The 27,146-nt window shown below is 53.0% G+C and overlaps 7 protein-coding genes across 7 annotated transcripts; 3 read left to right on the top strand and 4 right to left on the bottom strand.

The window, feature by feature from the left end:
• Positions 1–412: 412 nt before the first annotated feature.
• On the bottom strand, positions 413–886 carry CPAR01_01420 (uncharacterized protein; the record flags this gene model as incomplete). Its single annotated transcript, XM_060485709.1, has 1 exon — positions 413–886. One exon carries the CDS (start codon positions 884–886, stop codon positions 413–415), a length of 474 nt encoding a protein of 157 aa, XP_060356566.1.
• Positions 887–9,514: 8,628 nt separating this feature from the next.
• On the top strand, positions 9,515–11,769 carry CPAR01_01419 (uncharacterized protein; the record flags this gene model as incomplete). The annotated part of the gene is made up of 3 exons (XM_060485708.1): positions 9,515–9,964; positions 10,017–10,440; positions 10,493–11,769. The coding sequence occupies 3 exons, from the start codon at positions 9,515–9,517 to the stop codon at positions 11,767–11,769; spliced, it is 2,151 nt and encodes a 716-aa protein (XP_060356565.1).
• A 912-nt stretch (positions 11,770–12,681) lies between these two features.
• Positions 12,682–14,760, bottom strand: CPAR01_01418 (lysyl-tRNA synthetase; the record flags this gene model as incomplete). The annotated part of the gene is made up of 3 exons (XM_060485707.1): positions 12,682–13,994; positions 14,077–14,253; positions 14,367–14,760. The coding sequence occupies 3 exons, from the start codon at positions 14,758–14,760 to the stop codon at positions 12,682–12,684; spliced, it is 1,884 nt and encodes a 627-aa protein (XP_060356564.1).
• A 687-nt stretch (positions 14,761–15,447) lies between these two features.
• On the top strand, positions 15,448–15,886 carry CPAR01_01417 (Tim10/DDP family zinc finger; the record flags this gene model as incomplete). Its single annotated transcript, XM_060485706.1, has 2 exons — positions 15,448–15,545; positions 15,700–15,886. 2 exons carry the CDS (start codon positions 15,448–15,450, stop codon positions 15,884–15,886), a joined length of 285 nt encoding a protein of 94 aa, XP_060356563.1.
• Positions 15,887–19,346: 3,460 nt separating this feature from the next.
• CPAR01_01416 (uncharacterized protein) lies at positions 19,347–19,793 on the bottom strand (the record flags this gene model as incomplete). Its single annotated transcript, XM_060485705.1, has 2 exons — positions 19,347–19,673; positions 19,749–19,793. Coding segments are annotated over 2 exons (372 nt in total), but the record flags the coding sequence as incomplete, so codon positions are not given.
• A 3,686-nt stretch (positions 19,794–23,479) lies between these two features.
• CPAR01_01415 (uncharacterized protein) lies at positions 23,480–24,684 on the top strand (the record flags this gene model as incomplete). Its single annotated transcript, XM_060485704.1, has 3 exons — positions 23,480–23,607; positions 23,664–24,138; positions 24,193–24,684. 3 exons carry the CDS (start codon positions 23,480–23,482, stop codon positions 24,682–24,684), a joined length of 1,095 nt encoding a protein of 364 aa, XP_060356561.1.
• A 1,019-nt stretch (positions 24,685–25,703) lies between these two features.
• CPAR01_01414 (uncharacterized protein) lies at positions 25,704–27,060 on the bottom strand (the record flags this gene model as incomplete). The annotated part of the gene is made up of 3 exons (XM_060485703.1): positions 25,704–26,666; positions 26,730–26,857; positions 26,925–27,060. 3 exons carry the CDS (start codon positions 27,058–27,060, stop codon positions 25,704–25,706), a joined length of 1,227 nt encoding a protein of 408 aa, XP_060356560.1.
• Positions 27,061–27,146: the final 86 nt, after the last annotated feature.

Below are 27,146 nucleotides of genomic sequence, written 5' to 3'. Positions count from 1 at the left end.
ACTGTAATCTTCAGTCCAGGCCTCTTCTCCTGATACCGCTACTTTCTCCCTGGACCGTTTCTGGTTCACCGTCCGTATCCCTCTCTGAGAGTGCTAAAAGTATTGCAAGTATCCAAGGAGTATTGGGTACCGTTACATTCGATGGCCAGACCTTGAGGTCGTGACGATCGAAAAGTGGATGAGGGGATGTTGAAGGCTGGCATGAACGAATGAAAAGGATACGATGCTCTCGCGCCACAGGCTCGCAGTACCAAACTTCCATGGTTCCTCACCACTTCCCACACACACTGCTTAGAAACAAAACAACAAAAATGGGGTGAAAAATAGAAACGAGAGGCTTCTTAGGAAAGTAGGAAGAAAGAAAAGCAGTCCCTACGCGTATGTGGCATATCGATTCTAAAACAGATTCACTTCAAAATGTCTTCTCATCCAGCCAGAAAACTCGCGTGATGTCCTGCAGCAAGCCCATGACGGACGTCATATTGCGGCCGCCCACCCTTTCGAGGGTGATGTCGTTGAATGCGCTCCATTCTCGTGCATTGCATAGGCAAGCTTTTTGCAGGGCAAATCGCGACACCACCAAAAGTAGAGGTGTGCCCACCCTGCAACCACAACGCACCTCCCACGACCACCTCAGAGAATGAATGGATGGGTAGCAATGAGAACCAGACGAGAGCTTCAGGACTGGTTGGTTGGCTCCCCGATACTCGCCTGGTACAGTACCTAAAAGGCACAAATACTCGCCGTAGGCACATAAATCCGATCGATCGTTCTCACGCTCCGTAATCCGTCTTCCAGATGTGTTCTCGTTCGCCGTATGGGCCGGCTCCCTCTGCCCTACACGAACACATGGGAAACGTTGGAACGAGCGGCCAAGTGCCGGCATGGCTGGGCAACCTGTAGCGGTTACCTTCCATACCGTCGCCTTTCATATTCCGCCCTCCGTTCTGAAGGGAATCTCCCGTCTTCTCAAACTGTACTGTTCATTCCCACCGTTTCCGCGCCCTCAGCCCAGCCCAGTGCCGTTCCTTTAACCTCGTCCACTAGTCCCTTCCATAGCACATCGCTAGAAACCCCCGAATGATTTGCGTGTGTCGTTGGAACTTGGCAATTTTGAGGGACCACCACGCTCGCCTACTACGGCTGCAAAACGGGACTCGAACTTCGGAGAGAGGGTCTACGCTAAATTCCTCACTATTTTGCGACACGCGCCTTTGTCCTGTTAGGTCATTTTTTCGAAGGGGAGCGAGACATGGCCGGTCCCTCGTTAAAGCAGAAAACTCTTGGGGCCAAAGATCCACATGGCCAACGAGTGTGTGGGCTTGCAGGCAAGGGGAGAAGCCTGAGAGGGGACAGGAAGAGGAAAGAATAGGAGTCAAGGTGGTCCCCTATTAAAACGACGACCACGCCATAGGGCCACGATGGAGAAAATGGGGGGCCAGTACGCTACCTCACGCTTCCTCGTCCAGATGTGCCGCTAGTCCTGCTAGCTGCATCCTCTTTAAAACCATGTGACTCAGGCAAGATACCGTCTTAGCAAGATTTATCCAGAGCGGGAGTGTCGATCAGTCTGCGCACCTTATCCCAAGGCTTCATTGGACTCGTCGCACGACAACTGACTGCGCTGATGGAGGGGCATAACGGTGTGGGTGTGAGAGGTACTGCGTGTGAGTGTGTCGCGTCTTCCATGGACTCGATGGCGCGCTCTCATTCAGAGTTCGCCCAGCATTCGTCAAGTTGTGAGCCAAGTGAGGCCGGGCAATGATATGCGGCGGCCAGCCTGAGGGCCTTTGCGCCTGCGCCCTGCGAGACTGTGCAGAGGCGGCGCCATGTATTTCCATCTGTGTCCGTGGATAGGCGTACTGTAACCTGCCAGTCCTGCCAGTCACCGTTAGGTTGTCTCCTTTTATCCTAGGCGTGCTTCTTGTGCTTCATGGACATGACAATGCAGGGCAAGCAGCCAAATGTTTCGGACTCTGCCTCCCTCCCGTAGCGCGGTCTTGGTGTTCACTCGTTGGTTGCGCCAATCTGTATCTCGTAGTTGACTTGTGTCCATGGATATTGTATCTTGACTCTCAAGGCGTGGCGCCACTCGGTAACCGTACGGATACAGGATTTTCCTTTCTGGGGGGCGCGCCGCGTTACTGTCGTCGTAACGGTAGCAGACCTGAAAAGGAGAAGTCGTTCAAAGAAGACTCGACTGAGGCCGGCACGATGGATCCACTGTAGGAGACGACAAGAGACCATTCTCATGACAATCAGAAACAACAGCCGCCCGACACTGTGCAACTGCCAATCAATCGGAGATCCACAGGCCCTTGACTTGGACCCATTCCGCATATTTGATCCAAACAATCCTAGCTGCCGCCAGGCCCAGTCTTGGTCAACAGACAGGGACTGACGGGGATGTAGGGGGCCGTTCCCCTTGCCTCTCATGATCAGAGGCCACCTACGGGAATTTTTCTTTCCTCTCGAGATTCTCAGGACCACAGCGTAAGAACAGGATACATTAAATCCCCTCCACCGTCCGGTCCTGACTGTTGGCCTGGAAATAGGCACACATTGCTGACCCGACGGCTTCCCCAATCGAGTCTTTCGGAAGTTCAGAATCCAGAGTCCAGACGCCAAACGCCAAACGACACTCCATCAACAGCTCCGTTTGGGCGCGTGTCCATCAAGACTCTAGACCTGCCAAGAGGACTTGCGGCTGACTCTAGCCCGCCGGATTCCCAGACCAGACCCCTCGAACGCAGCACAGCATGTCCCCAACGAAGCGAGGTTTGTATTCGCACAAAGTACCCGCCATCGTCTGGACATTGCTTGCTGCTTGAGTGACCATCCGTGACGGGGACCAGATGCAGATGCGCAGGGACGGCAAATTACGGCCACTGCCGAGCTAAAAATTGCTGACGGACACGGCCTTCATTTCAACAAAGAGCCTTGGGCCGTCCGAGTCGGCCACTATTGGCTCCGTGGGGTTCCAGCGCGGCGCTACCATCGCGATCCCATTTAACCACTTGGCCATTCTCGCCTGAAGCGTACCTAGCTTGCAAATTAGGTGATGAATGATTGCGCCCCAATATCTGTACCTGACATTGAGCAAGCCATGACAGACGTTCCGAGCTGGTTGACGGGCGACAGCGGACAGTCCGTCACGGACAACGAGACCGAAATCAGAAAGGCTAATATTCGGAGAGTCATGCTTGGCCACTATGCGGTGCCCCTGAACGGCGCGATCTTGTCCTAACATCTAGCTGATCGACATGCCTGATGTCGTTGGAAGGCCATCGGGAGGTCAACCGAATTCGTCTGCTCGAGGTGGCCGACCGCTCTTTTGATCGGTTTGGAATTCCATGGGATGGGTTGGCTTGGGATTAAGGGGCCACCCGTGGAATGCGATTCGATATCCAGGATGCCCATGAAGTGAAAGCCGAATGAATGTCGACTTATGCCGTCAGATGCCACCACCAAGCCCTGTCAAATGCAGGCTGCGCGTACCTCACTCAGAACTGTCCTTCACAACCCTGTTAGCTGATCCCTGGTCTATCTCTGCTTTGATTTTACTTCCTAGGTTGGGAAGTCGCATTTGCAGCGGATTTTCATGTGGACCCACATTGCGACCAGTCATGCTGGCGGTGGCTCCAGGGAGAGGCCCGGCAGCCGGAGAACAGCTCATTGCTGTGGGACGGAGACTCGGAGCCGGGCGTTCGTTGCCCCTCGAATTCAAGATCCGCGATGGTATCGCTTCTTGTCGCCTAAGTGGGTTTTTGGGCGATGATGAGGATAGCGAGCAAGGTTCACGCGGATCCCATAACACTTCAAATTACCATTCCTAGGCGTTGTCTTGACTGAGGTAAAATAGAGTTGGCAGTTGGAATCTTCGGCAGACAGCGAATGCGTTCATCAGACCACGTAGGTACTTCGTACGGGTAGACTAATACAGCCCTGTTTGGCTAAAGTACCTAGATGGCGAAATCGTCATCTACCCAATCTCGCTGCAGAGCGCAGGTCACCTCGCCATCTCCCTAATCTGTCTCGACGAAATGCAGCATCGAGCAGCCGAACGCCCTGGTTTAAAACGGGGCCGTGGTTGCAGTCTCAGATACACATGACCGGAGGCGGAGGGGCACGGAAGGTGGAAGGTTCTGGTGGCCTGGCTGGGAATGGTGTCAATGATGGCTGGTATCGTATCGGATTGCCTGGCGTGAATCCTAGCACCAGGAATCTCGCGGGTGGGTGCAGCCGAATCAGATTGCTCCGGGTCGGTAGTTTGGGAATGTATTTGATGTATCTGTGCCTTTGTGCTGATGGCCCGAGACGGCAGATCTGGTTGGGTCTTTTGAGTTGTCAATTATGTTGTTGTATCTGGTCGGTTCTCGGCCAAGAATCAGGATCGTGACTGACATCCATCTTCGCTGGCAAGAACGTTACGTAAGACAGAAGAAGTCTTGGAAAGAAAGAACATACCTTAGGTAGGTGATGTAGGTAAGGTACATAGAATATCGAATAGAACGGGAAGTCAGCAAGCAGGTACATCATCCCACCCTCGTTCCTGCCAGTTCCATGTTGTAACTTCAGGCCAAGGCAAGCACCAAGCACCTCAGGTAAGGTAGATGGCGCCTTCCAAGTTCACGCTGACGGATCAGGGCAGGTTTTCCCTGGTTCCAACGTACCTACTTACCTCAGGCAAGGCTCTTAGAGATAAGTAGGTACCTTGCTTTGCAACCTTCGCTACCTAGATAGGTAATCGATACCAACTCCGTACTGACCGAATGTTGGAGTATCACCACCATAGTAGTCGCCTACATGCCTCGAACCCGTCCAAGGCAAATCTGTCCAGCGCCACCCAACATTGTCACAGCATTCCTATTCTTGGTCTTCTTGTCATGTACCATACTCGGGGCTGCGTTGGCAGTGGCTGAGAGACCTGCCAACGGCAACCGATAGATCACCCCCCCACCCCGGCCTGTTTTGCGTATGCGCATGATCGTACTTTATTTCCTTTCCAAGCAGTGGAGATCCATTGACCGTTCGATATGCCATCCTCGGTCCGTCCATTTTACGTCATCTGCTATCTTGCAACCTGTCGTTACTGCTGCAGCCAGGTAGCACGATACAATCCGTTGTGTCTATCAGTTCGTCAAATGTACAAAGAAGGCTATGGCCATACGGACATGCTGACTAGAACTAGGCATCCTCACGAGCACACGCACATGATATCTTGTACCTAGATGACATACCTATCCCGCTGGTTCGATGAGCCGCCCATGCCGTCGTCTCCCATCTGAGACAGACGGCCTGGGGGTGTCTAGTTCATAACGGCTTTGTGGAGTGAAACATTGACACTGCACGGAAAACTGCAACCACCGCGACACGGCTCCCACGGTTCGCATTACCTGAATCTACAATAATCTCACCGGTCGGTATAACGATGTAGCAGAGTACGCCAATGATTTGGACACACTTCGCCGGCTCGCCCGGCTTGCTTGCTTCGCCTTCATTGATCTTGCATTTCGCCCGTTTGGGACAAAGAATCTCGATAACCATATACATCCCCGCGGTTCAACTCGTGTGACGTTGATCACCCGAGTATTAGATACAGCTTTGACAGCGCTGTCCCGGACTGCGGACCCACGGGGCCTCGCAAACGGGACCGGCCGGAGTATATCAACTCCCCTCTCGTCTCAGCCCACGCATCCAGTCGCCACGATTGCACAGTTCGTCGGAGCTCGATCAGATGGGCCAGTACTGGAGCTGTGGGTGTGCGCGGTGTTACTGAGCACACCAGTTTAAACGCAACTAACCCGGCCACTCAAGCGCATTATCGGTCACCCATCAGTAGCTCAGCTGGTGCTTGCTGATCCACGAAGCCCGTAGGTGAAACAAACCCGTCTCTCGTTTGATGCAGGTGGGGGCTAGATTGAGACACACGAAGAAGAGCAGGCATTTCACCGTAGTAAAGCGATGAGGCCGCCAAGTTTAACCAGAGGAGGCATTTGAGATGAGTCCGCTCCTTTTGCTGGCAAGGTAACCCAGGTCAAGCAAAGCAGCTATGCCCGAATCTCTTCGTTTCCCCAACCTGAGATGGCTTGCCGTCAGTCAGAGTTCCGGTCACAGTTGAGCGCAGCAACATCGAATAAAGGGTAATAATCCGATGTTTGCGAGATCCGAATGTTTACCATGTCAGCGATAAATGAGGCGGTAAAAAGGGAGTATCGATGCCCAGACTTTCCGCATTTCTGAGTTTGTCCCGCTGACCGACTGAGTTTACCGTTGGCCGCTTCGAGCTTGATTCTCGGCCTCCTCGCCCAGAACGAATTTGCGGTGACGGTCTCCGATACAGCTCCGCCTCGGGGTCGTGTGGCTCGCACACCACCATTATGTGTTGATCCCTCATTGTCTTCACACCATGGGCTGGCAAGGCCCGGCACACAAAATAAAACGTTCATGCAAGCCCCGCCGTTGGTATGCACATGATGCATTTGGCTTCTCGGCTTGTCTCCCCTCACCACGTTCTAGATCCCCGCGTACCATTGCCAATGTCTCGCACCACGACGAGTCAAGTGGCCTGCCATCAAGCAAATCGGAGGGGGGTTGCGCAGGTCGCATTGCTCGACTTTCTCGACGTCAGCCGTACCACATTTTTTTTTCCCCTCCAGTCGATGTCTCGTTTGCCGTTGTCACCGCCGGTGCCGCGAATCCCTTAGACGCCATCCATCCAACCGTGCCATCCGGCCTAGTGGCCATTTTTGGCGTCATCTATGAGATGTACTGGCTCGTTGGTTCATGCGGTACTTCCAATAAGGGATGCAGCTCTTATCACACCGCATATGGAGGAAGTGTGAAGTGTCAAGCCACTTTTTCGAGGCAGACTTGCCAAGTAAGATACTTTGTGGCTTTTGAGGGCCCTCGTCCTGGGAGGTTTTATGTTTGCATGCTGTAGGCTTTATGTCGGCCGAGTTTGACTTTCAAGGGAAGTTCTGCGGATTTCCTTGCAGCTCTCCCATGCTTCAAGCCTCACGACGCTTTTCAAAGTACCTAGGAAGGCCCGGGGTCTCGACCCGGCTGAAAATTGTGTTTGTTGTTGCGTCTCTTCTCAAACTTGAGTCTCGAGTTGAGACTTGATAATGCTTATTGCTCACCAATATCCCGTTTGGTCAAAGAGGCCGGGCACGTGATCGTAGTCAACGACATCTGATCCAGCTCACTGTCAATCCTCCTGCATGCCCATGAGAACGACAACCTTGTGCCTGCGTAAAGTCAGTCAGAGTTCCTCAGCGTGCCTCTTGATACAATCTGGCCCTTCCTTCGTGATGGAGTAATGAACTACAACCTGTCTGCAGATTGACAACGATGGGGATCTTGGGTGTCAGACGTTGTAGGCATGTGTCCTCTTATGCCTCTCTGCACATATGGTATTATGGCTATACTCGAGGAGTTGATCATACCATTGGCAACCACTAGGAAGCTCTTCTCTATGCATCTATCCAGTTTGAGTTCCCATTCAAATGGACAGGGACACAAAGAGACACCTGAAGATATCCAGCCAGTGGGATAGCAGTCGTTGATCTTGTCGGCCTCAGCCCGATATCCAGCTTGATATGCTACTTGGCGTATAATGGTGAGATCATCTCACAAAGAGTACCGGCCTCAGACCTCTTAGTATGTGGAAGTCAGTGCCTACTTTGATTTTCGGTCGTTCTTCTAGCAGCTATTGTTCACGGCGTCGGTGTCCAAGGTCATTCTTACTGCCAGTCGATTTCCCAAGGTCGCAAACTGAGGAAACACGCGCGAGTGATTCGAGCAGCCGGCTTGGGTGAAGGCCTTGGGTACCAAGCAGATGAGACACAGCTGATATGTGATGGTGTTCCTTAATCGCAGCCTTGTGTAGGGCTGGAAGTCCTGGTCCTTCGGAGGCGTGTGCTCGAATGAGGCCATCGCCTGTTCTGGGGAGGGGAGTTGTTGAATGGTATCATAAGGCTCGGATGAGACTACGGTCTTCCGTCGTAGACTACGTTGTTTCGCTGGAACGCTATCCTCGTCAAGTCGCCAGTTACTTGCGTGTTCGCAGGCTCGTTGTACATCGCGATAGAGCCTCAAACTGTTTGGTCGAGTATCTCTCGAGGCATCCGTTGTTACGAAGCACAGCCGCCGTACTCACTCCGGGATAGCTGCAAAGATGAAAAGGAGTAAGCAAGATACCTAGGCTCTGGGCATGATGAGGCAATGTGTATCAGACTTCGCTATCTCAAACGTTGTGGCTGAAGCTGGTCTCCAAGCGAAGCCGGGTGGCTGAGTGACCTTTCTCTCGTGACAAACAAGCTCGAGAGGTACATGCATGGTGTCTTCTGATTATAGATGGAAGAGAGGCCTGCTCTCTTGAGGCCTATGGGATTCGTAAAGCTTACAGGCACAAAAACCGTGGATGTCAAGCCCCCAGGTTACAGAGCCATGAAAGCTAGCGTGGGTTCACAGCTGGCTGACCGGGAAAGGGGGATGGGTGGTCCCTTCTCAGACTATTGCTATCCTGTCTCCTAGACCAGACACAAACTGAACCATCGCACAAGCAGATCTCAAGTCATCTACCGTATCATATACCATCATGGCTGTCACCGTCGAGAGCAATAATTCTGACCAGGACAGCAGAGCCAGATCTATGGCATATCTAACTGTTGTACCCATAGCCTCGTCCTTCCTCCATATGACGCCTCAGCTCCTTCCTATAGGGCAAGTGATGTTGTTCTCAGCTCTCCAATCCGATAACGAGCTTGAGGAACACAGTTGATCCAAAATGGCAGACCAATAGAGCTCATAAATGACAACATTGGTCTTTGCGACTCATATCCCGCTCTAGGCTCATCTAGATGGCCTCTTTGTACTTCGGGAAGCCATAACCTCTGCCACCTGCCTGCAATTTACGTACCATCTGCCATCCTCAAGGTGAACGATCTACTGTCCCATCTCCCCAGCAACTCCCACAACTTCTCCCCGATCACCTGACCGTACGACTGAAAATCAACACAGTAAGCCTGAAAGGGGTCATATTTGGGAAAGGAAGGAGCCCACTCGAGTTTCCTTTCCTGGGCTGTGCAGTCTTTGGTCTTGGTATTTTCACCTTGCAGTTCCTTTCTGGGCCACTTCCACTTGGGTCAATTTCACCTTTTGGTCACAAGCTATCACCCTCAACCTTACACAACCTTTCAGTCCTCAATTTTCTTCTATAAGAACACCTAGTACCACTCCCTTCTCGACTACTTCACCCCCCAACCTCTTTCTTCTTCTGCCCGACACACAGTCGAAGACAAAAGCAACTTGGACTTTGCTTCACTAGCATTGTCCCAATTGCCACTCCTCCCTACAACCCCTAAGTTATTGGTCATTGGCTTTCTTGCCCTTCAGTACTATCATTCCTCTGCTCTCGCCTTTTACGATCATTAGAGCCAACAAAGGCATACACTACTACTCAAGTATATCCTTCCTTCGGTAGCCAAAAACCGGTACTAAGCACGACAAGATGACCCTTCGCCGGCTTCCTCGTACCTACAAGATGGAGCTCACCGTCCCCGCCGACGGCAAGCTTCATGAAGTCGTCGGCCGGACTTTGGAGGAGCAAACAACGCACCAACTCAAGCTCGTCACAAAGCTCCTGGTCGGTCCCAATGGTTCTTTGCCTGACTTGCCTGCTGATTCACCCCCAAACCTTGCATTCTGGGACAATCTTCGACAGAAATTCGTGACTGCTGGGGTCCGTCAGGGTGACTCTGGCAACTCGAATTCCAGAGCAGATTCCAGCAAGGTCAAGAACCTCAACGCGAACCAGACCAACGTTACTCTGGAAACGCTGTTGAAGGTGGTGCCTGTTGGGCACGAGATCATCGCCCACTTGTGGCTCATCGACACTGTAGCCGTTGGTAAGTTGGCATCAGCTTCGATGGGCTGCTACGAAGCCGTTGCGATTCATGTGGTAAGTCACCATTCCAAAAGTTTATGCTAAACTGAAGCTAACACTGTCATAGTCCAAATTCGACCTCCCTGCGGGCGAGTATCGGGACTGCGACTGGCTTCCGGAACAATTGGCTCGCATGGATGATGACTGGCGCGCCAACATTAACATCCGTGGCATCGGCCGTAATCTCTTCGTTCGCGGCAGAGCCCTCAATACTAACCCGTATGCTAAGTATCACATCAAGGATGCTCCCGCCTTTTGGTCTAGCCCCCAGAACCGCGATCACTTGCGAGCTATTTCGGAAACACTGTGTGAGGACAATTCCAGCCTCATCGAGGACTTTGCTCGCTTTCACCGCGATGAGAAAAAGCTCACTGCAATTGAAACTGTTTGGAGGCGTGGTCATGAGAAGATGGGCTTGGCTCCTATCGCCGAGGATGCGGACAAGCGCGGCAACATCTACTTAGCTGAGATGAGCTACAACATTCCCATGCGTAAGTCCTCCGAAGAATTGCCATGGTATACACATAGCTAACAAAACAATAGTACGGTCTCTGTCCCAGTATGGAGGAGCACTCACCTCTCTGCAGCTGCATGAAGTCCCCATGATGGACCTCCGCATTCTTGAGCTGATCCTTTCGGCTTGCCCTGCGCTCGAGATTCTGGGAATCGATAAGTGCGAGCTTCTTCATGTCGCGGACATCAATCCGATCCTCGACATCGCCTTCCGACGCGCCAAGAAGACTGGTAAGAAGCTGAGGAAGCTTCAGTTCTACCCTCGTTCTTACACCGAGCCGGCCCACAACCGCACTGGCACCCACGTTCTCTCATGGAACCCATTGAAGACCAACGTCGAGACAGGCCTCCTCATCACAGTCTTCTGGGCCATTCTGAGGGCCGTTCCCATGGGCATTGACCTCGTGTCCAAAGGACAGCCTTTCCGCCAGTTCCTCGATCTCGTGCCGATGAGGCCCGGTCAAGTAGCGGTATTCCTTCACCACGTGTTAAAGTGGCTCGACGCCGCGGAGACTCCTGGCGCCTATGACTGGCTCACCGAGACGCAGAATCCCGAGGGTCAGTTCCGCAACCCTGGCCTTCTCATGCTCGAGGATCAAGTTCTCCTCAGTATGCTCCAGGGAACGAAGGAGTGCAAGACGATGCTGAAGCATAAGCGAGTATCTTATTACAACGAGCAGTACGAATGCTGCCAATGTGGTTGCGAGATGCTCGCGATTCTCTTCCGTGAGGAGATGAAGTCTCGCGCAGCCGATCATCGTGTCTGCCGCATCTGCGACCTTCGGGTTGAGCTCAATGGAGAGAGCCACCATGGCCTTCATGATAAGAGAACAATGCTCAACCGATTTCTCTACTCGCCCAACGATACTAAGGACAAGACAGATCCCAGTGACGATGAGATGCAGAGCGTATCGGCCCCTCCTCGACGCAATCCCTTCATCAAAGGAGAGACGATCAATGGAACTCATCGTGAAGAGGCCGTTCTTCAGTACCGAAGCCTGCCCAAGGTTCAAGTCCTTATCGACGAACGCAGGAACTTTGATATTCTCAATGCTGCGGGACAGGCTGCGATGTACGATGCCCAGGAGGCGGGCTGGTGGAAGGCTGGGATCTTCAATGATCACCCAACCATGACCAAACAGACTCCGTATACGGAGATGAGAGTCGCCAACCAGGGCATGCTTCGCAAGCAGTCCTGGGAATACGTCATGTGGAAGAACTACTATAGGGATGCCGGCTTGGCCGAGCAGCAGGCGGCGGCAATGGCAGCTGGCCACGAACCTCCCAAGCCAGCCGGCTTTTGGTGAGAGAGAGCCCTCGAGAGCTCGACACGACAATCCTTGAGGCACCCATAGAGTCGAGGTAGCCCTTGGATGCATACATCAACAGCATTACTATCAGATATCACATTATTGGCAGATCTGGCACGATCAGTCTCAGCCCATCAAGAGCAACAGATGACGTTCCGACAAACCTCTTCTATCCGAAACCCTTCGACCTCTCCTCCCACTCCGGAACATGACGAGACGATATTGGATTTGGAAAGTGGAAGATACTGCACTGTGCAAGATGGATTGGAAAGAAACAAGCTTTTACGTTTCCTCGTCATACACCATTAGACGGCATTGAGCGCTGCCCATTGAAAACACAACAAGATGAACAGAGAAGAAGCCGGCGGTTTCGCATTGCTTCACGATACTGCATCAGACGGCGATGGCCGCTGTCTGTCGCAAAGTCAGGCCCATACACCTCCAGGGTAGAGGTAAAAGAACAGACGACCCTCTCCATACGCACGATTATGGCAAATGAGAGAAAGGGATAATTGTATGATAATTGGCTGGCTTGGTTCTTCTCATTTGGCTCGATTGGTTTTGCTCTTTCAGATTTCCCTCATTCGGCATTGCAGCCAGATCCCATAATAAGATTCTCAAGGAATAGGCAGGGCTAGCTTACACAGTCCATAGAAGCAATAGCCATTCTCACCCTGGCGTCTCTGTGGCATGCTCTGTGGCCTCTCACGTGAATGAAGCACTCGGTTCTCTGTATGATGCCGCAGCAGATCTTGTTCTACAATGTGATACATCTGAGTCTCTAATGTTGTACAAAATGATTACACGCTGCCCATGCGTCCCAACTCCATCACACATTACAAGGCCAATGCAAACAACGGCTTTGGCTGGGGAAAATAAGGGGGTTTAAGATGAGATGGGGAACACCACTCAGGAAGAAGACTCCCCCGACTGGTTAGATGTAGACTCCTCAGCCTGGGAAGAAGAACCCGCCTCAGACTGATTCTGGGGCCCCTCAGTCGACAACCCAACCACGTTCCTCAACGTGCCAAAACTCAAACAATCGCTGATCCGGCTGGCGCCAGAGAACAGCATGACAAGCCTCTCCACACCACACCCCCAGCCACCCGTCGGCGGCAACCCGGCCTCGAGCGCCCGGATGTAGCTCTTGTCGAGCGGCGCGTCCCTGAGCGGGTGCGGGTCGTCCGCCTCGAGCGGCGCGGCGTCCTTGCCGGTGCCGAAGAAGCGGTGCTCGGCGAGCTTGCGCGCCTGCGCGGCCGGGTCGTTCTCCTCCTCGTACATATTGGCCAGCTCGCGGCCGTTGACGAAGAGCTCCGTCCGCGCCGACACGAGCTGCAGCGTCTTGGGGCAGACGAAGCTCTTTGCGAGCGGGGACATGCAGGTCGGGTGGTGCGTGATGAAGAGGGGGCCCTCGAAGGATTTGGGCTCGAGGTAGATGGCCGCTAGGCGGTCGAGGAGCTTGGGCATGGTGGGCGGGACGCCGCCGGGCACCTCGATCTTGCTGAGGGCCAGCACGGCGACGAGCTCCGAGTAGGCGTCTTTACCGGTCAGTTTTGGGAAGCGGAAGCCGAGGGCCTCCTCGAGGGCCGGGATGAACTCGAGCTGGCGGAAGGGGCGGGCGAACTTGGAGAGGTCGACGGGCTGGAGGGAGGTAAGTTGAGTATCGATGAGCTCCTGGCAATGTGTGGCCAGGCCGGAGAGAAGCTCCTCGGTGCGGTCGATGAGCTCGGGGAGGTTGGTGTAGGCGCTGTAGAACTCGCACATTGTGAACTCTGGGTTGTGCGTGCCGTCGATGCCTTCGTTGCGGAAGGCCGGGCCGATCTCAAAGACCTTGTGGACGCCGCCGACGACGAGGCGTTTGAGCCAGAGCTCCGGGGCGATGCGCAGGGAAAGCTCCTTGGAAGGGAACTCTGTGGCCTGGGTGGTGAAGGAGCGGGCGACGGCGCCGCCAGCGTTCTCGGCGAGGATGGGCGTCTGGAACTCGAGGAAGGACTTGTCGTGGAAGTAATCGCGCATGTACTTTGTGATGTGGGAGCGCATGCGCAAGACGTCGGCGACTTCGGGGTTGACCATCATGTCGACATGACGCTTCGCGGCCTTGGTCGCTGGGTCCGTCAGGGTCTGGGGGATCTGCTCCATCGCGGGGGACAGCAGCTCCGGAAGCACAACGGCTTGAAGCGTGAGCTCGCCGGTGCTTGTGCGCGTGGGCCGGCCGGTGATGGCTGAGGGGGTTGTAGTCTTAGCATCATGTCACCTAATTCAAAGAGGGCAGCCAGCAGCAGCAGCAGTAGATGATGGGCTTACAGATGTGGTCGCCCTTCTCGATCAGCCGGGCAAAAAGCTTAAAGGTATCAATGTTCATGTCAGGCGAGTGGGCGCCGAGATTACGATAATTGATCATGCCCTGGATCTTCTCGAACTCATTGACAATAGTGACGAAGACGAGCTTGTTCCCGTGGAGACGAACGGATTGGACGCGGCCTGTGGCCTGTCAGCGAAGGGCCGATGGTGGTTAGGGACGCCGCCGGCCACAAGCTGCTGCGGCGACTGCTGCTGCTCTTGTGGGACGACGACTTGTATTTCATTCTGCGTACCATACAGGGTGACGACCTCGGCGTTGCCAGGGTCACTCAATTCCTTCTTCTCCCAAACCTTCCTAAAGGCCGGGACCGACATGGGCTTCTTGCGATGGACCAGTCGCGGATGCGTCTCCTTAATCACGCCCTTTTCACGCACTTCCTCCAGCGCCTGGAGGCGCATCTTTTTGAACTCTGATATCCTAACCGCTTCACTCTGTGCTGGCGTGTCCTGCTGACCCTGCTGCTCCGTCCCCTTTGCTACCTTATCCTTCTTCAGCCTCTTCCCTCCGGGCCCATCCTGGACGCTGGCGCCACTTGGTCGACCGACGTGGAAGGACTGGGCTAGTCTGGCAACTTGTGGTGTGCGTGTTGCCGGCCGCAAAAGCCGTAGACTCTGAATTAAAGTCATCGCGTCTGATTGATTCCTGTTAGCGTCGTGGTTCTTACAAGACCAATGGGCTGCTAATAAGGTTGGAAACAGGAAAGGATGTCAGATAATAGGCGGTTTAAATCAACCACAACAAAAGAGCTGTGTAAGTCGCAGCGGTTCTGAATTGCTTGCAATCATCATATTAAAGGTAGGATAGAGGGAGAGAAAATGGAAGAGCGGAGCTCAAGACTTACCACCATAGTCGCCCAAGAAGATTCTGGCTCTTCTTGGTGTGGCCAAAAGATAGTGTTAGGATCACCTTTGGCGCAGAAATTTTGCGACAGCGCGTTTTTATCGTGGCCAGAAACGGGTCTTTGACGTTATCGATAAAGCCGGACGGAACAAGCCGGCCCGGGAAGAGGGCTCACAATGCAGCTGCGGCGATTGGACAAGGGAGCTTCAAAGCGGGGGCCGACTCTTGCGTACCTCACGCAGCAGACGGGACAAGCTGAATTGCCCCAGGCGCGCGACTGGATAAGGTAGCTGACGGGCGATAAGATAAGGCAAAGGAGCTCTTCGTAAAATCTCGACTCTGCGACGTCAAGCAACCAAAGCTATCCGCAAGTCAATAATCGCTTCCGTCGCATCCCACGAACCTCGCTACTGATTCATCATCACTTCGCTCTTCCCAATTTATTAGAAGCTCCAGAACCACAAACCGCAAATATGTCTTTCTTCGGAATGGGCCGCCCCAAGCTGTCTTCGGACGAGAAGATCGCCATGGCTGAGCAGGAGATGCGTCTGCTGGCTGATATGCACAACCGGTACGTCACCATCGACAACACCTTTTCCTAGGGAACCCCCTCTCGAAGCATTCAAGCCTTTTAAAACCTCGAAGCGAAGCGGATGCATAGAGGATAAAACTTGGGAGGAAGAAGGACCTCGTCGAAACAACTGTAGCTAACATGCGCGTCATAGCCTGACCAAGATCTGCCAAACCAAGTGCCTCCCCGACTACCGCGAGGGCGACCTCAACAAGGGCGAGTCCGTCTGCCTCGACCGCTGCGCCGCAAAGTTCTTTGAGGCGCACATGAAGGCCTCTGAGGTGATGCAGAGCGAGAGCCAGAAGAGAGGCGGCGGCGGTATGGGTGGTGGCATGTTCTAAGTTTTTGTCAAAACGAAATGGAGTGTGCACGAATGAGCGCCAGTCATGATGGGTCTTGCGACTGAAGAATCATGATAGAGGAGAGACAGAGAGAAAGAGCATCGACAGAGCAAGGGCAGCCTCGCGGAGGCTGGCTTTTTGCTCTTTGTAGCATATGCCATGACGCAACAACATCTCAGGATGAGATGGGGACGGGGACGTGGAGTGGGAACATCGCGTCGCAAGCTTGGGCAAAGCTTGGGAAGACGTGACCTATTCGGATGTACTTTTGAAGCAACACCTCGCAACCGGGGGCTTCGTGTATAATACAAAGGGGGACTGGAAACAAGTCCTATCAATGAGAAGAACTACCCTCACAACTTTCAGGCTTTATCTATGTACCCTGACAAGTGGATGATAAAATTCCCGATTCACGTCATCGAGTGATACACAAGCCATATGACAATGGGCTTTCTGTCCGGGTAGCTATATAAGAGTTAGCTATCAAGTAAACTCAACACTTATTGCTCACGTCCTGTAGGCGGCATCCCGTTATCTAATCGTTAGTTAGCGTGACGCATGCTCTCCATGGTGAAGTTCTTGGTAGGCAAATTCGATTCAGCTGAGGAATTGGAGGTTATGAGAAGATCGTCATACGGATTAGGGTGTTGTGTATTCATGACCTTCAACTTGAGATCTGAGGCCGCTGCCACAACCATCAGGAGGGCATGTCTCTGATTCATAGTCCACCCAGGATCTTGTCTTTAATGACCAAAAGTCCGCAAAGTAGTAGAGATCTCTGTGTCCATCTGTTTTGAAATACTTCAGTCCGATCCAGACGTCGTTCTGTATGAGATCATTTGAGTACGAATGCAACCCAAGTTGAGTTGACAAACAGAGTGTAGCAACTTTTGTTCATTGCACCGGACGAAGCTGCGATCTAGCAACGAGGCTCTTGACATGATTCTCACTTCCGGAACGTTCAGCATGTAATGGTGTTAACTTTTCACAGAGCGACATCCAGTGTAAGATACCATTGTGAAGTTATAAGAACTCGATAGCAAGAGTACCCGCACCTGGCGTCAATACTTTCATATTCTTCAAGTAACTGATGCCTGTACATCAAACTGCGCAAAGGCAAGCTATGCAGCTGGCCGACCTATATCTTTCCATGATAAAAGATATCAGCTCACTCTCAAGTGACCAAACTTCAAAACAGTCTCCCAAATCACCAACCCTCAAAATCAAATGCTCTGATAGGCCAGCAACGGCAAATATGGCAAAAGAAGCCAATGCACCAGAAGACAATCAAACAAAAAGACCCGCGGGCCCCGTCCTCCTTTTTAGGCGAATCGCAGTAACATGTCACCAGATGGTTGGGAACTCGGGAGCCCATTCTTGGAGCCATCTTAGTCAAACCTTCCCTGGCCATAACGGAGCGACAACAAACTCCCTTTTTAGTCAGAGAGCTTTCCAGAAAACGTCCAAAAACGCGTGGCCGTCGTCGTCGTCACCGGCAATTCGGAGCCGAATTACCATCGGGATTCGGTCTTGGCCTTCAAGGTACCCATAGAAACCTCAACTACTCAATCTCAAGTCAATTCTCAAAAATCTGCCTTGCCTTACTAAAGCATGTGGATTCACGACGACGGTTTTCTGACGGAGCTCGGCGCCGAGGAGCCAAGCGTCGGTACATGCTCGGCTCTTAAGGTCCAACCTCCGAGGGGGGCCATACGGCGTAAGGTAAACCCGGTAAGTTTCAGGATATCTTGCGTGAAGTGCTAGAGCGGTTCACTGGTATTATCCGTACGGAGTAGTTACTGCGCGGACTATCTTTTCGCACGTGGACCGGGAGTGGATTTGGGGATGGAAAAGAGCCCGCCAGATCTCGAATTGCCCGCCGGTTCCCACGTGATGTCGCGATGGTTCTTCGTGGACGATGGCCCAGGGTTCTGATGACGAGGGGTGGGGAACAGGATGGCCATTTGGACAGCCTTATTTGGAGGAAAATGGACAAGAGCTAGAGCCAAGAGGCAGCCGACACGAGTCGTTGTCGGTTTGCCTCGAATAAGCCGGGAATATGTAGCTACGTGCTCTGTGTCTGTGGTTCATTGAGCCCCAATTGATAGACTTCAATTAATCAGCGTTAGATAGATAGAGTAATATCGGTCAACTTAGTCGGCAACGATGACCTCGGGAAAGCTAAACAAATCATCCGAAGAATTTGAGAAAATTGGTGTACTTTGTACAGAGTACCCATTAAGGGCAATCGTGCTCAACCAGGGCCACGTGCTCCGCTGCAGCGAAGCAAGAGCCTTTCCCTGGTACCACAGACGCCACGGTAGCTCAGTCGTGGTTTTGTGCATTCGTACATGACTCTTTGCCACCAGGGTATCACAAAGACTTTTAAGCAGTGGGCGATGGATTGCTGTGAAATGCGTAGACGTGTCGAGTTGTCGACCGCCTTTCCATGTTACCCCAGAAACCACGGGGTGTTGAACATAACAAAATGAAGGACTCCTTTCGTAATGTATACGAAAACCGAAGAAACGGGGCTCTTTCCGGGATGTGTTAAACATAGAATCGAGAAATTGAACGAGATTCCCCCGTCCCGTAAAGGTTGGTCGGAGGAATCCAGTAGGCGAGATTGTCAACTGGGCCTTTCTCGCCCCCAAGCCAATCATCAAATTCGTTCGAAAAGTCGGTCAGGTCTAGACTTTTGAAGTCTGGTTGGCACCTTGCAGAAGAAAGACGCAGAAAATAGAATGTCATTATTGGGATGCAAAGTGTTCTCCATGAGGAAGACCGCGGCTGCGTTAAAGATGGTGGCCGGGGAAGCAATGCCGGTTGATCTACCGCGAGCACCACCACCCGCTGGCATGGAGAGTGATGTAAATCCTCACTCTGTCGAGTAACTCATACCCGAGAGCTTGGGGCTCTGTTGACTCGTTTAGATCTGCGACAGGGTGAGTTGACGAACAGGCGATGAACGGGCTCCGGCGGGAATGACCAAGCCAAGCATTGGCCGTGCTATGCCGCCCTTGAAAAAGTTGAGCAAACTCAGGGTTTTGAAGGGAAAGGAGGAGAGGGATGCTGTTTCAACAATTCGGATGAAGACGAGAGAGTCGGCAGGCCTGGCAGTATGTGTGTGCTACGCGGCTCAGCCAGCATGGAGCTTGTTTCGTACGCATTGACGGGAGGACGTCAGCAAAGATAAGAGGTGCATGAGGGGTCGTAAGGCAAGGAAGGGTTGAGCGGACGAGAGGTTGACAGAATTCCCGTTCTCACTTGAGTCTGGAGAAAGTTTGTGCGTATGAGTCTAAGTGTGAGAGAATGTCTTCGCGATGGAGGTTCAGTTTGACTGAGCCTCAAACCGTGGTGTCGCGATGAAGTAGCCGGCGTGGCTTAGCGGCTTTTCTTGTGTGTCTGCCGAACCTGTCGTCACTGCATTATTATCCGTAATACTGCACAAGGCCGATCGTCATCCTCTCCTATGCGAGGGTGCGTAGGTAATCATGGCACATATCTCGGGGCGGCGCTCGCGGACGGGTTCCAGTGGGGTTCTGGGATCGGAGGCCGTGGGTCCAGAGATGAGGGCGTAGGCGTGGGCATGGGCGGCATGGAGGAGGGTGGGAGGGATGTAGCGAGTGCGGGAGTGCAACGGTGGCATGGCGGACGGGTCGTGGAGATGACGGTCTTTGAATTGGGTCGAACTGACGTAGCACGTCTTGAAGACTTGGCGGCGCCGGGAATGGGGGCAGCTGGTACGGAGTACAGGTATGGATAGAAGCGAGCCTATCCGGTCCTTCTTGGAAAGGCCTCGTTCCAATCCAAAGAGACGATTATCCGCATAGAGATTGCATGTCCATGTTGGTATCCGTATCTGTGAATAGGTAGATAGGTACGCATACCGGTGAACTGCATTGGCATCTGTAGCGAAAGCCAAAGAGACGCGTACTCTGTCTTCGCTTATTTAGTGCTTTGCAGAGAATTATTGCTTTTTGAAACTCCGTAACGGGGAATCTATAGCGGAAGATGCCGTAAGCTTTGTTGGTTGGTTCGGGATACCTACGGCCTACGGGCCAGGAATCGGAGTGAGATGAAAGCAAAGCAAAGCAAAACAAAACAACGTGATGGAGGTAGCAAAATAGAAAGCCATATCAGCCATATCAGCCATATGCACGATCGACATGTGTGATGTTATTTTGGTCGCAAAGCTGGCATGAGCCGTCAGCCGCTTCCCCTTCAGCCCTTTGACAACGGAACGCCGGGAAATCAGCACCTACCTTGAGCTTAGGTAAGGTTGAGACTAAAGCAGCTAGGTACTGCCTAAGCAGGAAAGAAGCGCGCCTGGCGTCTGGGACGGTTCGCAGATGAGCCTATCACCCGCCTGAGGAAGTCACGGCGTGGTCCGGCTGGGCAGTCTCGAGGCCGGGAATGATCTAGGACGGTAGGACCAGTGGTGATCAGTCTTGCGTCTTGCGTCAAGGACTAGAAGTAGAACAAGGGGAAGAAGAAAAAAAAGGTTGGCAAGAATGTGGCTGTGAGCCAGGCCTCATCTCATATTTTCGATCGGATATCCAACCAACACTGTCTCCATCATGACGACCACAGATCACACACTCCGAATCAATGTCAACAATAGTGCGTGCTACTGCTACCCAGAAGTTTTCCGGGTCCATAATTACTACGCACTGCATACTGCCCTGATAGCAGTTGTAAATGAACGGTAAGGTAGCGTGGCCGTTGCTGGCTGTCAATAAAGTCGTGCATGTTCAGGGGAGAACGGGGAAGAAGCAGCGGGGTCGCGTGTTTTTCGAGAGCGGGTTGACTTGCAGGTTTGCAGCAAGCGGCCCACCAGAGCAAAGTATCTCACGGTCCTCGCATGTTAGCACGGTCATGAGCAAGAGGCAGCCACCCGGCCCGTCATCCAATGTTGTGTGCAGTGCATCCTCGGCTGTGCACTAACAGAAGTGGACGGTCCACGATACGGTCGATACCCACTCCAAGGGCCGCTGGGCGCACCATCTCCACGAGCAGGTCCTATTCCTGGCGCAGCCCGCTGCAACCTGGAGCCCGGGTTCTCTGCACAGCCCTACTGTCCCTGGAAAGAGCCAGCCTCTCTCCTTGGTCGAGGTGGCATTGGATCGGGGGAAAGCCTGGCACCTACTGAGGTGTGGACGGGTATCCGTAGTGTGAGGTAGTGGACGAAGTGCTGCGTACCTAGGTACGGTTACTAGCAGAAAAGTCTGGAGAGACTGAATTGAGGGCACTGGCTTTCTGGCTGTGCTGTGCCGGCGCTAACGCAATCCAAAGATACGGGGGCCGACACAATAGATAAATCGATGGAAGAGATGCACCGACCTGGGGTCCTGTAGGTACCTATGAAGATTGAGGCCTCTTGCTGTTGTCATATTCCTCCTACCTTACTTTATGAATCCTTCACTTGCTCCCGTCGTCCTTGGTCCTCGGTTTGGATCTTCTTCTTCTTCATCTTCTACTCTTGATCGCCAAACGCCTAAAGGCCAATCGCTGAGCGACTTGGAGAAATACTGTCGACCGTTCGACCGTCAGAAAGCACTAATACGAGAAAAGGAAACAGCCCAGTCCTGCAACCACGCAACATAGTACAAACTCCGTAATACCAAGGAAATCTTCCCAGGCAAACCACTCAATCCGTGTCTGATCGATCCATTATCGGCCAGACCAGACCGCACCGGCGACCCACCATCCACCCGCCTTACTTGCAGCCTGCGCACGCTGCACGCCTCTCAATTCAAGACAACACCTCACGCTCACCTTTCTCGAGTCTCACCTCACCACCTCATCATCACTGCTGCTGAAGGAGCCAGAGTTGAATCCATCCACCCATTCATTCGACCACCCTCAATCCATCAACCAGCAGTCGATCGCCCAGTCGGACGAATCGAATCCCACACAGACTTCTTGGAAAGCCCCCGACCCGGCCCTCCTACGCTAAAGGAAGAACCGTCTTACCTCACCGCGCATCTACGCTACAACGCACGCAGTAATTGGAACAGACACCCGGCATCTGACTTTCGAAAAAGAGCCGCCATAGCAATCTTGGCCCCTCATTCTTCCTAGGTTTGGTGGTAGTAACACCACTTATACCAACATCCTTATCCACATCTGCAGACTACTACAACAACAACAATAACCTCCGTCAATCCACGCCTTACAACGTCGCTCTTTTGCCCTATTCACTCATTGTCAAAACTCACTCGAACCATTGACTACGCAGTACGGACACACTCTTGCGCCTTTCCCGAAAAACTTGCCAAGGTTGTCATCGCTTCCCGTCCGCCGTCGTCCACCGCCCACGACCTTCCCTGCTCAGGACCTTCCTCTCTACATACCCCCGTGGTTCCCCCCCTCCCCTTCCCTTCTGGTCCTTTTGGGTCCTTGGTCCTTGGTCCTTGCTCCACTGCTGCTTAGCGTCTCTTGGACTCCACCCCCCCTCCTCCTCCTTCCCAGCGGACCCAGCCAGCCAGCTCACGCTCCAGTGGCTCCTGCACCTGCACCTGCACCTGCACCTTTCTTTCCACCTGGCACACCCCGGTTCACACAACCACTGCCCCCCCGAAAGCCCCAAGCCCCAAGCCCGTGGTGTTCCGTCCTAGGTACCTTACCTCTCACCTCATCTTAATCGAATAGGTACCTAGGCGCCGGGCTTTCTCTTGCTGCGCACAAGGTACCGTTGCCTGCTGCCTTCGCCCCCCTCCCGCCAGGTCCCTACCGACTCCGTACGTTACTACGTATTCTTGCGCCTGTCAAACCCGGAGACAGCGAAGAAGGAGAAGAAGGGGAAAAAAAGACAAGAGCCCTGTCCGTCTTTGAACAGATCAAACTCCTCATCCCGTTTCAGCTTCGCACCAACAACATCTTCGCATTCTCTCCTTCTCCAACAGCTTTGCCCCTTGCTGTCAACCAAAACCCAAAAACCCAAAAACACCCTTACTACGTACCCATCAGGTCCTTCAGGGAAATCCAAAACTTAATCCCATCACTTTCCTCTCCCTTTCTTTTACTTTCCTCCTTTGATCATTCGCGCCTGATTCCCTCTCGAATTTCCCGCCGACGGGGTCCTCCCTCGCTCTCCACTCGCTTTCCACACTACCGTTATCCCTTGACCACACGATTGAGACGAGACCACATTGAGTCTCTTACTCCGGTTCCTCCCAAAAGAAGGACTCTCATTCGATCCGACTGTCCCTCTTACCGCCGCTGACGCCCGCCTTTGTGTGCCATCTTGCACACCATCGCCCAACCCGACACACGACGTCCAGTACCTTCCGGCACGCAAACACGCACGCACCCAGCCTCCCTTCTCATCCGACGCTTTCCCACCACTTTTAAGCATCATCTCATCTCGACTCCTTCCGGGGAGTCGCTAATACCGTCGATCTGGCTACAAGGCTAGACTCCCGCCGTTCTTTGCTCGGCGGTGACCCGAACTTTGCCGGCTTCGATCAAGAACTCGCCGCCCGCCAGTACGCTCAACAGTATCAGCAACAATACCAGCAGCAATACAACCCCCCGCAAACTTCAAACAACCAAGGCTACGCTTTTCGCGAAGGTCTCGCTCCATCCACAATGAACGGATCGCGCCCCAGCAGTGGTGCCAGTGGTCCCCTCGGCTTCGGCTTTATGGGTGCCAAATGGCCCAGAATCTTTTTCCTCATCACCCTCGTCCAGGCTCTGCTTTGCCTGGGCTTTGAGTGGTAAGCCGGCAACCCTCCGTCGCATCAGGACTCGATTGGTGCTAACAGCGACGCAGTTATGTCTTCTGGAAATTCCAGACTGGTTTGACCGACCAGGACCCTCACCAAAATACAGATACTACGGATGCCACCGACTCGCCGAGAAGGACGATCCCGACGTTCCTGACGCTCTTCATCTTTGGATTCTTGTACGAATTGGTTATCGTCTGGGATGCGCTACGGGCAAAGAACACCATTCAGGTTATCGGAGTGTGCATCGCCAATCTCGCTTTACTCGTCTACACTGCCATCCAGGTCGAACAGATTGAGGAGGCTGTGCAACAGCTGAAGGACAACAATGCCCTGAGGGACCCGACCGACGACATGTGGGCCGACGTCAAGCCTTACCTGGTTGCAAGCCCCTGCGTCTTGGCTTTTGGAACCATCACCATGGCCTTGACCGCCTGGAAGCTTTACCAAGTTTTTGCTTGGGACATTCTGAAGACTATAGGAGCCGACTACAGAATGAAGAAGCGTTTCCTCCACTACCAGGTACGTCACCAGAGTCACTTACCCTAGTTTCAACATGGCTAACATGACATCTAGATTTATATCGCACTCCTGAAGTTCGATTTCTTCTTCTTCCTCGGTTTCACGGTTCAGTTCTTGGTTATTGTTAACGCCCGCACCGACGCCGAATTTGGATTGACCATTGCTGCGATTCCGATTACCATCGCCATTTTGCTTCTGGCTGCATGGTTTACCAGAATCGAGAATAAGGTTGGCATGGCCACTGTTCTCGTCCTCTACTTTGGCGGCTTGAGCTACTTCATCTTCAAGCTCGTCCGTATCTACCAACCACACACAGCCGAGCAGTACATGCCAGTGCGGAAGTCACTCACTGCCTTCACCGTCATCACCATTCTCCTCATTATTTGCACCATTGCCAACTGCGTGGTCTGCATGCGCAACTTCGGAGCCGGCTTGAAGACCCACCTGCGGAAGCCGTCACGCGATCTCGAGAAGAGCCAGGACCTCAACTCGATCAACCTCCAGGATGTCAAGCCGCAAATTGCGAGCAGAATGACGATTGATTAAAGAAGGGGTGGAGCTGGCTTGACCCGACGAGGCAATGCACGATCAAAGAGATACCGCTCGATTGTACAAAGAAATGACTTAACGAAACAACGCCACCTTTCTTATCCCAACAAAAAACCCCTCTACGGGATCGTAGGCGGACGGAACGGTGGACACGCGGGGCCGGGCGCGTGTTGGACTGATTGAGATTCCCCAACATCGGCTGTTACTTTTTTCTTGACTTTTTTCTTGACTTTCTTGTGTGATACACACTGTATGGCGTTGACGATGCTTGATCTCTCCACCTAGCGAGGATGAAGAAGACTGGCCCTACATGGCGGAGTTATGGATCTGTTTCTACGTAAAGAGTCGCACTGGCGGCGAGATCCCGTCTGGGATATCACGATGGTTCCGGGAGCAGCCGGAAAGGCTTTGACTTCCTATACGTATCTACGTCGCCTTGGGGCCCGAGATGCAATAAAATACCTTTCCTTAGTGTTGTAACTTAGCGTTAGCATGAGGTAATTCAAATACCATGATGAAAGCCAGTGTTCCGCCCAAGAAGGATTGCTCGATTTCCGCTGTCCGTAAGGGCTGCGTGCTCTGGTCGGGGACTTGCCATGAGATGTTCGCTGCCATCCCAGATGACCCGGTATTCGTCAAGTTGTGCGAACCAAAACCAATACCACCAGAACTGATCACATATTTGACATGCGTTTGCATTTACGCTAGCTCTATCCTACTTGCTCAAAAAAGTAGCCCGAATCGCTGTACCAAACAAGATTGCATCCGAAACCTAACGCCACCCCAAATAAAAGAATGAAGTGACCTGCCCCGCCGTGATTGAGGGAAGCTTTACCCGTCGAAACGTCAACCCACAACGCCTGTCATCCTGGTACCAGACCTACTCATCTCGCCTAACAAGCAAGTGGCAATGTAGGCCATTGCGTCTTGCACGTCTTCCGCCATGGGAAGACCAGTGCGTTGATGAGATGTTTGTAATGTTCACATCTATCCTCCAACTCGAAGCCCAATTCGTCCTACAACTTAATCTCCCGAGCATCTTTGATGTGGCCCTCGTTGGGGCAGTATGGACACTTGAAGCGGGAGCCCTTAGTCAGGCGCTGAAGTGACTCTTTGCAGATGACGTGGCCGCAGGGCAACATCATTGGCGGGTTCTGCTCTGTTGTTTGCTCTTTGCTCACGGGGCATACGAAAATGGGGTGGTAGATCATGCTGCGAGGTAGCGGCGTTTCGAATGCGAGTTCGCTTTCCGTCGTCCATTCAGTTCGCTTGGCTTTTACATATGTTGTGTACTTTATGAGCTGGGGCAGGGCGATGGCGCCGGCGGTGGCAGCGACGTAGAGTGGCGATTCGGCGGAGAGGCCAAGAAGAGAACAGAACTCGCGCGTGAAGGATAGGGCAACGTCGTCAAAAGCGGCAGATGTCTCGAAGATGTTGGCGTATGGCGACTGGCCGATGTTGGATGCGTAGACCATGGCGCAAGACAGCTGCTGGATCTCCTTGATATGGCGAGCCTGGAAACGGCCAAAGTGTATTTGTGCATAGGCAAGGGCACCTATCCGGCCGTTGCGCTCGTCATCCGGAAGTCCGTTGACTTCGGGACCCTTGAAGAGCCAGACGAACTGAAGCTTGCTGAGTTCGAACTCAAGGTTGGAACCGCGGGCTTCGAGCTCATCGCTGTTGAGACGCGCCCAATTTATAGCTGGAACGAGGTTCCGGTTCTTGAGCTCGTTGAGGATCTTGTACATGCTCGCAAACTTGTCCTGCAGCTCCTGAGACTGAAGAGAGTGTATGTCCGCATCGAGAGCTGGATTGTTGGCGGAAAGTGGCGGAGGCCGCTCGTGGGCTTCGCGGAGGAAAGTCGACGCCACGCTGAATTGGCCCTCGCGGAGCATGTGCATCGCTACGGCGCGGTTGATTAAGGAGGGATACGCGGCCATGGCATCGTAATCTGTTGAGAGCGGTCGGAGGGGGAATGACTATAGAAACGGGCGTAAGTCGAGGCTCGTTTTGTAACGAGAGATAGTTCCTTGGACGCATACCTTATCAAGGGCCTTGCCATACGTCTTCTGGGCTTTTGAGACCTCTTTCAAGTCGTTGTTGATTGCATCAAACCCCGCAGTAACGGGGTTCTGTAGCTTGGCCATCGTCAAGCCTGCCCGGTGCGGATCTGGGGTGCGGTATCACTGTAAGCACACGACCTGTGGCGGCAGCATGGAGCGGGGCAAGTGACATACCATTGGCGACTTGCTCCCTCGCCTGAATGAGGAGTTCGAGAAGCTTGTCGGTATCTTTGACGGCTGAGTTAAGTGTCGCTCTGCGGAAGCGCGAGAGCTCCGCCTGAAGGGTGACCATGGGGTTTTGTTCTGCCATGGTGGTGGCTGGATGCGGGAGGAGAGGAGGTTATATCCGTATGTCGTGATAAGTGAGCGAATGTATGGTATGTTTGCTTGCGTGTA

Source organism: Colletotrichum paranaense, assembly GCF_030867605.1.
Source record: "Colletotrichum paranaense strain IMI 384185 chromosome Unknown Scaffold_1.1, whole genome shotgun sequence".
In the NCBI taxonomy this organism is placed as follows: domain Eukaryota; kingdom Fungi; phylum Ascomycota; class Sordariomycetes; order Glomerellales; family Glomerellaceae; genus Colletotrichum; species Colletotrichum paranaense.
This window is presented reverse-complemented; position numbering and strand designations above follow the sequence as displayed.